Here is a 15,555-nt window from a genome sequence, read left to right as displayed (position 1 = left end):
CACCTACATCTGGTTAACTTCTTGCTAGCTTGTTAGCACATCCAACAGGAAGAAGCTCCACAGTAACTAGCTGAGAAGGGGCATTTTGTCATAGAGGAGTCGGGCACTTCCATCAAGATTTCAGTTCTTCCACTGTGCATGTATACTGACACAAGGACTGAAGTCCAGATAAATTGCCTATGAGCTATAACCGTGGCTCAGCCTTAATGTGCATGTAAATGTACTGTCTGTGATACCTGAGGACATGCACCAGGCTGGCTGCACCATGTTTCAGCAACTTGACTCCATCATTGTATCATAATCACCCATTAATCATCTTCTAAGAAATTTATTTTACATTATATAATAACACATAACCTTGTGGGGAGCTGGTGCGATTAAAATGACTCTACAGTTAATTCTAATAATTAGGGGTGTAAATCACCAGTTTCATCCTGATATGATTCAATTTCGATATTTTGGACAATGATATGATTTTTTGTGATATCACAAAATCTGTCAAGATAAGATTTCAATTCGATTTGATATGGGGCCCAGGATCGATATCAGGCAATTTTGTGCAAAAATTTCACACAGTTACAGAAAAAAGTTTCTGCAATTAAATCATTGACAGGTGTCTGTATTAAAAAAAATGTCTTTAAAAAAAAAAAAACAAAGACCTGATTAGCCCTGATTACCTTTAAATTAGGAACACAACTATGCACATTTGTGTTAAAACATGCTGATTTAAAACAGAAAACAATTTCAGTACCAAACATTTTATTTCCTCACATCCCCAAATCCCTCTAAAGCACCAATAGCTATTGGTTTTTTTCTGCAATCCTTTATAATAATGATTAAAATATTTGGCCTGTGTTCCCATTTTAGATTTTTTTTCTTCAACTTATTTACACATGTGGACTTCAACAGATATTTCTGCTCTGTATCAGCCCTTCATACTTTACACAGGGGCCTGTTAATGTGGCAGATAGTTAATTTAGTTTGATGTTAAAAAAGGATTCTTTATAATTTTTTATTTATTTCAACCTTGATTTTAATAAATGGAGAGGTTAGACAGACTACTAGAGCAAAGTTTTATTATAAAAGACGTTCCTGTGATGCTTTATAATAAGAGCGAGGGGGTGGGGGTATACAGAGAACAGCTGTCTTGCTTGAACCACGTTAAGTTATGACAGCTTATATTTTCATTATGAATCTAACGTGGGACGGCGATGTAAAATAAGTGTATGAAGGACATATGCAGCAGCGGACTTTTCCCTCTCTGTGTATATGTGGTCTGCTGGAGACAGCACTCACTTCCTCAGCCATAACGGGTGGAGTGTTTTTATCCGTGAATGATCTCATACAGCGGTTATATACAGATAAAGACGTAGATGTGATCGGCAAATTAAGGGGAGAGACCGGTCCTGCAGTAGCGTCTGTCTGAAATATATCCACACAGCAGAGAGAGGAGAGGATATCCTCTTGCCCTCAGCCGCTAAACTTTTAGCCACGGCTGCTACTTAGAAAGCTTGTGGCTAACTTGTTAAGGACGCTGCCTTATTTCAAAATAAAAGCGTAGCTTGAAGCATCCATTTAGATTGATGTTTTGACTTTCCATCAATCTGATTGGATCGTCAATCAACCAATCGATATATCGATATACATCAATGAATTGTTACACCCCTACTAATAATGCTGGGCTGACGAAAGTAAGTGACAGGAAGGTTATGAGCCTGCGCTCAGAAGTGTTAAAAATGTCACATGTAAGCAGACGGCCTGTTGAGAGGCCTGTCACTGTTGTGGCCTTGCGTTTGTTTTTCCATGACCTTTGAGCCAATAATAACTTTGCATTCATTTGCAGATCTCTGCAGATCTGTAAGTTTTAAGATCTGTTTATGCATTTAAAACAGCTCCTCATTTGGCCAGCAACCTTGTCCAAATATTTTTGACTAGACAGATATTCAATTTTATGTTGCTGATAAAAAAACATGCACACCAGGGAACTTTAGTCCAGGTAAATAAATCAATGTTAAAAGACTGGTAAAAAAATATTTTAAAACAAACCGAAGGATGGATCTTATTTATGGTGATTCACAGACTTGCTTCGGAGAGTGAAAAAATGTTCAAAAACACTGAAAGCCGCAGCTGAGAGACAGACAGACGGGCAGATTGATGAAAAAGTCTGACAAAAGGAGTGGACGTTAAATGTGAGACTCAGAGTGAAATAAGAACTGGCGGGAAGAAAAGAACGAGGTGCGTGGATAAGTGTAGCGTGGAGAGATGAAAGAGGGCGAGGGAGATAAAAAGGGAATAAAGCTGAGCGCAGGAGGAGGGAGGATAAGTGTAGGGTAAAGAAAAAGGGGGGAGGAGAAGTTCTACGCATGCCAGGAATAGGTGAATGGATGTGGACATGCAAGGAATCGGAAATAATGAGAGGGAGGAGCAGGGGGATGAAGTGAACAAAGGTACAGTTTTGCTGTGATTTATGCTTTTTCATATTTATCTTTGGAAAAGATTTACTGTCTTCCTTTACATTTGGGGTACTTTGGCTGTATAAAAACAAACCAATCATGATGTTTTTAGGCTTCGTAGATGCAGGGAAGCAGAGCAGGTATTTTTGGAAATCACACCAAAAATGCAAATTATTTCTTACCTGTTGATGTCTTTATTTATTTATTTATTTATTTATTTTTGTATGCTGTCATTTATGTTCTGTGGAGCACTTTAAATCCCCCAAAAGCTGCTGATATAGCGCAGTTGACCACATTAAAAAAAAACAAAACAGATTTTGACCCTTAGTATTTGTAACGTATAATTATTTTGATTTTAAATGTGCAAAGGTAACATAATAAAACTGTGTTTAAATAAGTTAGTATGAAATGTGTTAAAATAATGTAAAAAATTGTGTTAAACTAAAGTGATTTTAATTATGCACAAGTAATCTTAAAAATGTGTTCAGGCTAGTTGATTGTAATTGTGTACCAGGGACATAAAAAAAATGTGTTCAAATGAGGACCACATACTGCCCTGTCTGAGCATGTGCAAGGAGAAACTGCCATTTTGTCCTTTCCTGGTTAGGATTTACACTTTTCCAAGGACATTTTCAGTGCTGCAAGTACCCACCTGTTTTTCAGTAAGTATGGAATTTACTGGTATTGGTGGTGAAGCTTGTGTCAGAAAGTTAGTTTCTTTTCTAAGTATATTTTTAAACACATATTGCTTGTTTTTATAAGGTTATAGCCATAGATATCAAGACGTAGCCAACACTTGGTGGCATTTGATGACAAATCTGCAGTTTTCCCAGAATGCCTTTGGGCACTAAAACTTTATGCACTCAGTTTGCTGCTGCTGTCTTGGCCAGGACACCCTTGAAAAAGAGATTTTTAATCTCAAAGAGGTTTTCTCCTGGTTAAATAAAATAATTAAATAAAATGCACCATGAGTGAAGTTGCTGTCTCAAAATAAAGAAGTCCCGCCCATACGGGGGAGTGTTACTGTTGTTAATGTCAATGAATGTTGAGTGGCACATTGACATTGGTGAAACGTCACTTACTAGTTCAATGGATGACAAACAGTCATTGCTGCAAATGATTGCACAAGTTAGTCCACCTTAGGTGAAATGATAACATAAAAAACCCTTTATCAGGGAGTACTATTTTTGATTTTAAGGTAAGCAGTTACCTGTGATATACTCAACTTGTTTTAGTGTACTTAATTTGAGCAAAGATACCTCTAACTTTGAATTACTTAAAAATAATAAGTTTAATCAACTTAAAAAACATATGTGGAATCTAGGCAAATTTCTTTTGCACAAGTGCTAAAATTGATAAAATTGAGTTAATTCAACTACATTCATTTGAGTCTGATTAACCTAGGTTTAGTTGACTTGTCTTAAAAAATTTTAGCACCTGCTACACAAAATTATTAAGTTAAACTTTAACTTAAGTTCAGTTCAGTCAACAAAAAAATTATATCTAGATCTAGATAAACATATTGCGTGCAACTGCTAAAATTAATAAAATGAAGTAGGATCAACAAAACATTTTTTTCAGTGCAGTTACAGATGTAGCAAACTTTTAGGTAATGCTCAGCGTCTCTATAGCATTAGTAAACATTTAGTGTTATGGTGGCTGCAATGACAAAGCATATCCTATAAGTATAAAAAAAACTATAAAATTAGGATTTTCTCTGACTTTTAAAAAAATTAAATATTTGAGTTAATGTTAGTACTCAAATGAAAAATACATATAACATTGGAGTAGCCATTCTTTAGAATTAATGCAGACAGGAACTTAGCTTTTATTAGCTTTGATTTGCCCTCTATAACATCAAGAGGATTAGACCCTACCTGACAGAGCATGTAACACAGCTCCTGGTACAGGCTCTTGTCATATCCTGCATGGACTACTGAGACTCCTTACTGGCAGGCCTCCCTACATGCAGTTAAACCTCTGCAGATGATCCAGAGCAGCGTGTCTGCTCTTCAACCAAGATAGTTCATGTCACTCCTCTGTTCATCTCTCTACACTGGCTTCCAGTTGCGTCTCGCATCAGATTCAAAACTGCAGTCATTGCTTACAAAGCAGTAACCAAAACCGCTCCTGTTTACCTGGAATCTCTCATCCAGGTCTACACTCCTTCTTGCGCGCTACGCTCAGCCAGCAAAAGGTGCATGGTACTTCCAGGACATCAGGTACCTAAGTCAATCTCCACTCTTCTCATCTGTCGTCCCTAAATGGTGGAGTGAATTACCAAACCCCATTCGATCTGCAGAGTACCTCTGTACTTCCAAGAGAAAGCTGAAGACCCAGCTCTTTAAGAACACTATGCACTTAGCTAGACTGCTCTCCTCTGCTGTCTCCAGTGGTAGAATGACTCTCCTAACTACAGCTGGCCCGCACTGTCCTGCTCTTCTTCTGGGATTTTTGTGCCCAGCTCTTTGTGAGTGATCCAGCACTTGGTACTTTGGTCTTAATTTGTTTGTCAGGGGAACTTCATTTATGGTTATGATGAGAGGTCTCACATTTGTATTGTTGTTTCATTACTGATTTTTATTACAAAAATCTTAAAAAGAAAAAGTTTTTTTCTACATCATGTTCATTGCCTTGACACTGCATGGCAGCACTTGCATCCAAATGGACTCGAAGCACTTGTAGCACTTACTGATGTTGTTTCTTCTTGTCTAGATCTTTGCTTGTGTTGTACTTAATCTTGAATGTACGTCACTTTGTATTAAAGCATCTGGTTAGGGGAATTGTAAAATTGTAACAAACCTTTCCAGGTAATAACTGTTCACTTTCATATTACAGCAGGGGTGGACATTTTTTTAAAGAAGATTATTCTTATGTTTTTTTTTTTTTTTCCTATTTTAATCTATTTTTTAATTTGCATTTATTTTCAAAGTATTTGGTAGTAGCAGTAATTTATTTTGATATAATTGTACTTTTTTTGCTGTTTAAAACATTAAAAATTAATTTAACTTCTTAATTAATTTTTTATTTTTTATTAATTCTTCTCTTTATCTTATTGTATTTAAATTGTGTTCATTCAAATTTATTTGATTTACTTTTTCTATTTTTATTTAGTTTAGTTTTCAATACATGTCATGGGCTGCAATTGTTCTTCAAAAGTTTGTTATATTCATCACTAAATGCACTTTGAAAATATGCGCAAAAAAAGAAAAAAAAACTATCATGCTCACTGCTTTTCAATAAAACAACTAGAAATGGATCTAATGCTGTTTCCCATTAACTTAACTTTTTTTTGCATTTGAGTTCAAAAACATAAATTTTGGTATAATAAATGATCATGAAAGCAGAGCATAAATTAAACTGAGAATATCCAACATTCTGTGCCATTTTGGTTTTAGGAATAAAATGAATGCAGCCCTCTTGATAACCAAAGTTACCAATCCCTGTCGTAGAGTATGAATATTGGCAATGATGATGGGTATGCCAAGAATAAAATAAACACTGTTCTTTGCTTTTGAAATTCAGAAACACAGCTACTTGACAGAGAAGAAATATTTTCCATCATTAGGTTATGAGAACTTCTCTTCCTGCATGAATCTGTTGTTTCCAAAACAGCGTGGGACCATTTTGTCCAAAGCATGTCTTCTCAATCAGTCACACAGCTGGAGGGTGAAAATGAAACTGACTTAAATGCCAGTTTTTCATTGTTCTGCCTGTCACATTGTATGTTTTGGTGCTGTCCCTTTTCTACAATACAGGCATGTTAATCCCATGTCTACATGCATTTTATTTCCTCCTTCAGATTCTGTTTAACTGGAAAATAAGGTTCCAAAACTGGATGTGAGCATTTCCATAATCATGCAAACAGCCAGGCACAGCTAGCATGTAATGGTGCTTTTAGGGACATGCCATGAAGGCAGTTTTACCCACCTTTTTTTCCTTGGAGTCCTTGTTTCAGTCAGCCATTGTTTCAGAAGATTTTGAACAGTCATATATGTCAGTTGGAATCTCCAGGATCTCCAGATCTTGCTGATGTGTCCTTGGGGGAGGATCTCATCCTCAGTTTGCTTCCACTGCTGTTGTCAGTGGTATATGAATGTGCACAGATGCGAATGGATGGAATTAGCTTGTAGTGATGGCCACTGTACATAGCAGCTTCCACAACAAGTGTGTGAATGTGGAGTGAATGGATGTGATTGTGCGAGGGATGTAAATAGCCCTCTAAAATGTCAGACGGGAGACTGCTGTACAAGCCCAAGCATATTTACCATTAACTATCCATTTTAAAGCCAGGGAAACACACCATGCTTGAGCGTGGTATTGAGCACTCACTCAGGCTAGTCAGTGCAAGATCAGTATCCAGTTTGGGGTCTTATGCTAAGTCTTTAACTCCTGAAGCACCTGTCAGATGTAAATTGCTATGGATAAAAAAGTGTCTGCTAAATGACAATGCAACATTTTGGGGTTTTTGGGCTTCGATGCTGAGTGAGGAACTTGGACATCTGGCAGAAGCTGGATTAGAGCCACTGCTCATATGCATTTTTAAAGGAGCCAGCTGAGATGGTTCAAGTATTTGGTCAAGGGACCTCCTGGTCGCTTCCCTATGGAGGTCTTCTGGAGACCCTGAACTGGGAGAGACCTCAGGGCAGACCTAGAACTCACTGGAGGGATCTGGCCTTTAAACACCTTTGAATCCCCCAGGAGAAGCTGGGAAATGTTGCTGAGGAGGAGGATGTCTGTCCGACTTTTTTAAGCATGCTGCCACTATGACTCAGTTCCAGATAAGAGGAAAAAATGGATGGATGAATGGATGGACAACATTTACACTTTTAGTTGAATTGATAATGAGTTCATAGGTTACCATGGCTAATTGTTTTAAAGTGCAGTGTGCTGGTGAAGAGCATAATATCAGTCGCGTTTTAGATCAGATGTCCTTTTTAATTCGTTGGCACACAATTTAAAATTAAGAGCCAAAGTCAACAGTCTTCTCCCAGGTGGTCTCATGTGTTTTAATTTCACCAATGTCCAAAAATGTATAGAATTTACTGAACTCACAGTGTTAAGTGTGACATTGCTTGAAATGCTGGAGATGACTGGAGCTCTGAGTACTCACATAAAATGCTGCCAACGTGGCAGGAAAAAGCATATTATTAACCTTTCTTTCTTGGGCACTTTTCAAAACACTTTTCCAAAGTGCTTTACAAAATGAATAAAAATGTAAGCGATAAGTGACAAAATATCTTATTTGCTACAAGAGTGTGAATGCTCTGATGAAAACTGGCTCCAGGCTGTTGCTTAAGAGAGCACAACAGCAGCTGCATGAGAAATCAGCGTAGTCTGTTTGAGGTCAGTGGGAAATGTCAAACTCCACATTGATGCTGTACCAATTTAAACTCAGCTCATTCTCCTCCTCTTCTTCTCCTTTTTTCCTTTCCTCAGGTTTCACCGAACTGTGACCAGGTTTTGGTGAATGGTAAAGAAATGCGCGGTCGGCAGTCTCTGGCGGTAAACTTCACCTACCTGCACCTCTCGGCTCAGCTGCTGCTCACCGTCTGGGTGCCAAAGCTTCCCCTGCAGATAGACGTGTCAGACACTGAGCTGAGCCAGGTTAAAGGATGGAGGGTTCCCATCATCACTAACAAAAGGTACAAATAAGTATGCAAAAACACAAGTATCTCTTTATCTTTAACAAAAACTTTGATAAATTATGTTGGCAAGCATGCCACCTGACTGCCTGGGTAGCATGCCTCTACAACTTTATATAATATTTACAGTACATACATCAGAGCAAAAAAAAAAAAAAAAAAGAAATGTTTAAAGGGTTACATGATGGATAGCTAGAAAAATGATGATCTCCACATAAAATCAGCATCAACATCTGAGTGATACTATAGAAGCATTCACAAATGTATTGCACATAAGCAATTTTTTAATTAGGGTGAAATCAGAAGCTTACTAGACTTGGATGGAAAAGTTGGGGGCGGGGTTGCATGCCTAGTTGCTCATACATTTCATTGCTCTGATTGGCCTGTAATAAATGTGACAGACAGACGACTTATCCAATCATGCTCTGTGATTTTTTTTTAAGGTTCTGCCTTTTTCTCAGACTGTGTATGGGCTGTTACCCCCATACTGCATCCCAGCAACCAATATGTGAAACAGTCTACCTGGTGTGTCAGGTTAAAGGGATAGATTTAACCTACAGTATTTGATTGGATTTTTTTGTTGTTTGTTGGTTTGTTTTATGTATGCCTAAATTGCTTTTTTTTATCAAGATTTGTCTGTAGGGATAAATAAAATGTAACTTTTCCACCATAATACATTATGGTTGCCATTTCAGTCCAGCTTCCTCCTTTGACAATTCGTCTATGGTATGTTTTATTGTACACATTGTTACATTCTTGTTTAGTTGCCACAAATCAACAAGTTTCTCCTCCTTTTCTGACGTCCATCAAACTTTATCGCGCTACCCGAGAACAGGATAAAAGTTACTAACACCATCTCTGGCATTTGCATTGCTGTGTTTTTGTTTTACTTCCTCTTTCAGTCAGCCTGCCTCCTGATTGGCTTTTCCTCCATATCCTGTCAAGTCTGCTCAGTTGTCCTTGGTGCTCACCATACACAATGGGATTTCTGGTCAGAAATATGGAACAGGTTTAATAATTACGACCTCAGGTCAGAGCACCTTTGATCAGGTTGGAGAGGGAAAAAACTCACACACCACACACTACAGGATAATCTGGTAAAATAATCTTAAGAACCACGCGATAATCTGGCCTTTGCTGACTAGTCGTAAGGTAGGATTCAGCCTGACCATCAGAACGATTGTCCTGTAGTGTGTGGTCCACTTAAGAGACTAAAATAGACGGTTTAATCCCATGCTAAATGTATCGGTTAATCACTTGATTATTGCATAGAGCAATCCAGAGTAATTGTTATGCAAAGGGTGCAATAAAGATCATTCCATACAAAGAAATACACATTTTAATTTTTTTAATTGAAGTACATCACTTTTCCTTAAACTAAGACTAATAATTGATCCAATATCAGTCATGTGCATATGTACACAAAAAATGGGATCACTATTTTTGCTAAAAATCAACAAGTGTCCTTGCAACAAGTATAGCAAAACATACAAAAGGCTGTTGTATTTAGGAGTTTTAAAGAGGAGAAACTACAAAAAGGTAGAGATAAAGGATGAACTTGGCCTGTAGCTCTTACATGGTTGATGCAGTTATTCTGTTGCTTTAGCACTATTTATTTCAGCATAGTAGGATAGAGATAACTTAAGGATATTGTACAAGTCATGGCTGTTACTTAAGTGATTTATAATATAATCAAAACATTTTTGTTTTTATGAGAGAGAAGTGGATAAATGAACCAAGGTGGTACACTGATGTGCCCGTGTGTATTTGCTTCTTTTTGTTTGTATGTGTGTATCTGAGGTGTGTGATGTAGTGCTTATTGAATGGAGCAGCTCAGAGCAAATATTGTTCCAGCTCGTCTATAATTTTATATGAGGTCAAGGCCTGCCTGCCTATACTGATGACAACTATTACAGCTTTAGCATCATTGCCATTGAATGAAGAATTCATTTATTTAAACGCACACAGGTACACACAGCAATCACTGAAAGGGGTGACTACACAGCCGTTGCCTTTTTCTATACTGTGTGTCTGTGTGCACAAGCATGCCATTGTCCTCTGTTGAATGTAGAACAGAAAAGAAGCAACAACTGTGGGATGTTAACTGTTTTTTTTAAGGTATTTGTCTTCAGTGTACCATGCAGTTAGAATGAAAATCCTTGATTAGAAATAATTACTGTTATAGAAGTTCACTTTTTGCAACTGCTTATCAAACCATTGAATCTACGCTTTATTCTACTCCACAAATATATTGTCAACTATATAACTTGTCAAGGATTTTATGTTATCCAATACATTTACAGTCATAGCAAATTTCTAAAGCCTGATAATTTCTAAAAAATTTCCAGCATATAGGCCTTGAAGTCTTCTTGACCCTGTTGCCATTTGTCATGTATCCCTCACAGCAAGTCGTGGGCTAGGAGGTGGTTTCTCGATAGGTAAGACATGACATAAGGTCACTGCAGAAGTGGCAGAAATAGGATTAGCAGAGCCAGTGAAGGAGTGCAGCACTGCATAAGTGAAGCTCTCACCATGTCATGCCCTCTCCCACTCCCAGAAAGCCAAAAACACAGTGTAACTTTACAGACGAGGACACGTAATGTATGAATGTCTCAAGGCATATTGATGGCAAAGCTTCATAGTGATGCTGTTGCAGAAAAGCACTGTAGAAACACCTGTTATTTGCAGGATGATTACGCTGAGCACACCTAATTAATTTCTGGACTTTTTTTTGTAAAATGTAGCAGAAATTGAAGTCATGGATAAAGGAAAAAAACATTTCTAGATTGATAGCATTTTTTGATGACACAGCAGATCTGGGAGAACATCAACAGTGCCTTATCAAATGATGTTGAGATTCTTCTCACTTATTTTGCTTAGCCACTGCATTCACTGTATGTCTGTGTTGTTTCTCATTCATCCAGGTCAAGCTTATCCTAGGCTTGATCCACAGGGGCAAAGAACTTTGTTAAGGTCCTTGAAGAAGTTTCACCTCTCCTTCAAAAGGCTTCTTTGGTTCTAAAATGACTACAGCTAGGGCTAAATTTATACCCTCTATTGACCATTAGATAGAACATGCTGGTGATCTGGGTGATCATCTGAGGGTGTGTCCCTTGGGTCTTTTCTGGTTTGCTAGAGTCACATGATGTTGTTTACAAAACAAATTTCAAACTGCATTATGTATAGATGATAAGAAGTACCTTAACCAAGTCCAGTTGTCCCTTTAACCTTGGATGTATTCCCTGTATTGATCAAATCTATCTGTATCATTGTAGTTTATTAATTCTGATTTGGATAAAAATTTAACATTGTGTTTTAAAAAAATGTGAGGATCTTTGGCCATGACAGCCTATTTTTTCTGTGTGTGTTGTAATATTTGTTTCTTCTGTATGCTTTAAATCTGCCTGTGTTTTTGTTGCAGTAGCAGTAGTGAAGTGTTACATTAGTGTTAGAAGTACAAACAGAGAAAAAAAAACTATATTAAAATACTTTTGTTTTCTAAGTAACTAACTAACTAACTTCAGTAATGTCAGCCTAATGTGTGACCACAATATTTTTTAATATTGTTTGTAATTTACATTTTTAAACTTAAATTCAGAGCCACAGAAAGGAAAATTCTAATTTTTATAATACCATTTGTATCTGTCTGCCTTTTCTGTGTAAAGCAGCAAACAGCCCATTCCGAACAATGCATGTATTTTCTCTGTCTGACAGCTTGCCTGTGTGTTTATTTGTTTGATTGTTCATTTGTGTATGTCTGGACATGTGGGCCTGTGAAAGTGTGCAGGTGTGTTTGCACAGTCATTTGTGTCTGTGTTCCTTCTTTTCCCATCTTGCCGCCCTTCCATTCTGTGCTGCTGGGCCTATTTTTCAATTTTGTCAATTTCTGCTCAGATAGCCACAAGTCTGTGTGTGCCTACACACACACACACAGAGTCAGACACACCTCCATCTCCCCTAACCACTGTCTCACAGAGTGAAACACAAGCACTATTAGACACACACTCTGGCTCAGATGTGTGTGCACCAGGGATGATGGAAAATAGCAGAGAATTCCTGTGATGTCGCCTGGGTTTCACACTCGGGGACAGGTGTTTGACACAAAAGAAGCTTTGTGTCTGTACGCATGTTCCTGTGTGAATGTGTGGGTCTGCCTGTTTGTTATTTTTGGCAGAAGGAGGCTCAAGCATGTCTGTTTGTTTTTTGTGTGTCTGTGTAAGACAGAAAGATAAATCCACTAGGGAGGTTTGGTGTTTTAGAGTTTATACATTTGGAGTGCTCTCATAAGGTTTTTTTATAAATACAATTTTAGCATTTTTTTTTATGTAGCTAAGGCTAAGCACACAAAACAGTAAGCTACATAGATACATTATACATGTAGTTAGGTAGCTTCAGCTACATTTGCTAAAGCTCACCTTGCTAAAGCTAATTTAGCTACAGGTAATGAAGTTACATAGCTAATATAGCTGCTTAGCTGTCTTAGCTAAAGCTAAGCACACAAAGCAGCTATTTAAGCTACATACATAAGTGATCAATGTAGCTATGTTAGCTTTAGCTATGTCTGCTAAAGCTTGGCTTATGTATTATGTAGCTAGTGTAGTTCTGTTAGCTTTAGCTTTAGCCAACAAAACTAAAGCATGCACCACTAGATATAGATATAGAAATACCATAGAGATAGCACATTAAAATATAAATGGTTGCATCGTCTGTATAGTAATGATAACATATTTCGTGTTTTAAATAGTGGAGAGCAAAAGTGTTTGAAATGTAACCACAGAGGTCCAAAGATCGATTCATGTGGGACTTCATCCAGTATGTTACATTTACAGTTGCCCAGCAATTCAAGGGAACTTTTGCAGCAATGTTTTTGTGCTTGATACCCAATTTTTTCAACAAATTAATCTGAATTTACATTCAGTCCCTTTTTTCAAGCTTTATGTGAACTAAGAAGATCATAGGAGTAAGTAGAAATACAATAATCCTAAAAACTACTGCTGCTTTTGTCCCTTTTCCTTATGACATCATGTTTTGCAAATTGCTTTAATCATAATGATAATTAGAACAGTTACATCTGACTGTTTTTATCATGTTTTAACATTTTCACTTCCTTTGAGATTTTCCATTCATGATTCACTGAATTTCACTTTTACAGAGAACCTTAACAAAATGGTATGCAGTAGCCTGTGCATTTGATGTTTTTTTCACACAGTCATCCCAAGAAATTCCAAGAATTTTGTATGACTGAAGTGTTTAAAAGTGTAATAGCCGGATTAAAAGATGAAGTGTCCTCTCTTTGACTGAGAGTATAACCTGGAGCGGAGATTAAACAACAGATTACCTGGAGCTCAGAGAAGAGAATAAAAATGGCATTAAATTACTAATCTTGTCCTTTACGCTCTCATTTATCTCTTTTCCCCCCAGACCTACGAGAGACAGTGAAGATGATGAGGATGATGAGAGGAAGGGCAAAGGCTGCACCCTACAGGTATTATTTAATTGGTTGGCATATCACTTTAAAAAGGAAGTATTTTTAATCTTTTTTCTTGAATGACACCATGCTTTAAAATCAGTTAGAGCCATCCGACTGCTACTGAGAGTCTGATGGGATTGTGTGCAATTTTTTATTTCAGTGAGTTAAAGATACTGGTTTGTTTTATTGTGTAGTTTCTCCTAACTGTTAATTCACTCTGTAGTAATGGAGCATACAAGCCCTTCATGTAGTGAATCCATCTAATTTTGACCTTTCTTCTCACCTGTCAGTACCAGTATGCTCTAGTCCGAGTCCTTACCCATTTTGTGGCAGAGCCCTCTGACCCAGGAGGAGAGATGGTCTACATGTTAGGAGCAGACTGGCAGGCAGATATCACTCATTTGGTGTTGGACCAGCTGAAGGTAGTTATAAACAACTACTCTCACTTTTAACACACTACAAATTTTAGAGAGAGGGAAGTTGATTAACATTATGGAAATGTACAGACTCACATTATCAGGGTGTGATTAGAACATCAAAAGTACTTGGATGCTTAATGTTTGATTTCTATAGATTATAAAAAAAAGTAAAATTTGTCATCCAGGATTAATCAAGCCTTAGTTTCAGCTTTGAACACATTAATAAAACATGTGTTGGCAAAATATGTTTTTGTGCTCCACAGGTGGAAGATCCTCGTATTGCACGACTAATAGATGGTCGTATCTTGATTGGGCGGGACCTTGGGATAACCACCATACAGGCATGTATAACTTTGTAATTATTTTGATTGATTAATTCAGCCAAAACTAATAAATCATTTCCTAAGTCAGATTATCTTAAAAATTCTGTCCTGGTCTTGGGACAGTGGACCGGCTCTTTACCCTTGCAGAGCTTCTTGAGGGAACATAGGAGTTTGTAAATTCAGTCGTCAGGTGTTATTGGACTTGGAGAAGGCCTGCGACTGTGTCCCATGGGGAATAATATGGGTACTGTGGGAATATAGCATCCTAGGGCCACTGTGACGAGCCATCAGGTCCCTGTAGAACTGTCTTCGCATCTTAGGCACAAAGTCATGGCATGTGGACAAGACAGGATCTTGAGGCACAGTCAGAGGGTTTTCGTTTGGGTGACCTCAGAATTTCATCCCTGCTTTTCGCAGATAGTGTGATCCTGTTGGCTTATTTAGCTGGGGGCCTCCAGCATGCACTGGGGCAGCTTGCAGCTGAGTGCGAGGCAGTCAGGATAAGGGCCAACGCCTCCTATTCGGAGGCCATGGGTCTCTGCCGAAAAAAGGTGGATCATCCCTCCAGGTTGGGAGCATATCTTTTCCCAGAGTGAAGGAGTTCAAGTATCTCAGAGTCTTGTTCAAGAGTGGGGGTAAAATGGGCCGTGATATCAACAGGCGGATTGGTGCAGCAATCGCGGTATTGCATATGTTATATCAGACTGACGTAGTAAAAGGGAGCTGAGCAAGAAGGAAAAGCTCTCACTTTACCAGATGATCTTCATTTCAACCCTCACTAACGGTAAGGAGATTTGGGTAATGACCAAAAGAATGAGATAGCTGGTTCAAGCAGTTGAAATGAGATTCCTTAGGAGGGTGGCTAGGCTCAGCCTTGGAGATAGGGTGAGGAGCTTGGACATCTGGAGAGAGCTCAAATTAGAGCCCCTGCTTTTTCTTCTCAAAAGGAGCCAATTGAGATGGTTCAAGGATCTGGTCAGAATGCCTTCTAGTCACCTCCCTGTTGAACATGTCTGGAAGTGGGGGTCTTCAGGGCAAGTCTATATGGAAGGAGACCCTGGTGTAGACCAAGGACTCCCTTGAGGGACTATATTTCTTATTCGGCCTGGGACTGCTTGGAATCCCCCAGGAAGAGCTAGAAAATGTCTCCTGGGAGAGGGATGTCTGGCCTGCTGCCACCACAGCCCAGGCCCTCATAAGTGAAAGCATATGGATGGATGGATGGATGGATGGATGGATGGATGG

At 38.3% G+C, this 15,555-nt stretch overlaps 1 protein-coding gene across 1 annotated transcript in view; it reads left to right on the top strand.

The window, feature by feature from the left end:
- si:dkey-215k6.1 (transmembrane protein 132C) overlaps positions 1-15,555 on the top strand; it is a 438,945-nt gene that overhangs the window by 410,217 nt on the left and 13,173 nt on the right. Inside the window, exons 7-10 of the mRNA XM_041787915.1 lie at positions 7,893-8,098; positions 13,520-13,583; positions 13,859-13,990; positions 14,251-14,328. Coding sequence (XP_041643849.1) covers positions 7,893-8,098; positions 13,520-13,583; positions 13,859-13,990; positions 14,251-14,328 — 480 coding nt within the window. The remainder of the gene's footprint in view (positions 1-7,892; positions 8,099-13,519; positions 13,584-13,858; positions 13,991-14,250; positions 14,329-15,555) is intronic.

The sequence above is a fragment of the Cheilinus undulatus genome, linkage group 5, assembly GCF_018320785.1.
Source record: "Cheilinus undulatus linkage group 5, ASM1832078v1, whole genome shotgun sequence".
Taxonomy (NCBI): Eukaryota; Metazoa; Chordata; class Actinopteri; order Labriformes; family Labridae; genus Cheilinus; species Cheilinus undulatus.
The sequence above is the reverse complement of the archived record's forward strand: the minus strand, read 5'-3'. Positions and strand labels throughout refer to the sequence as shown.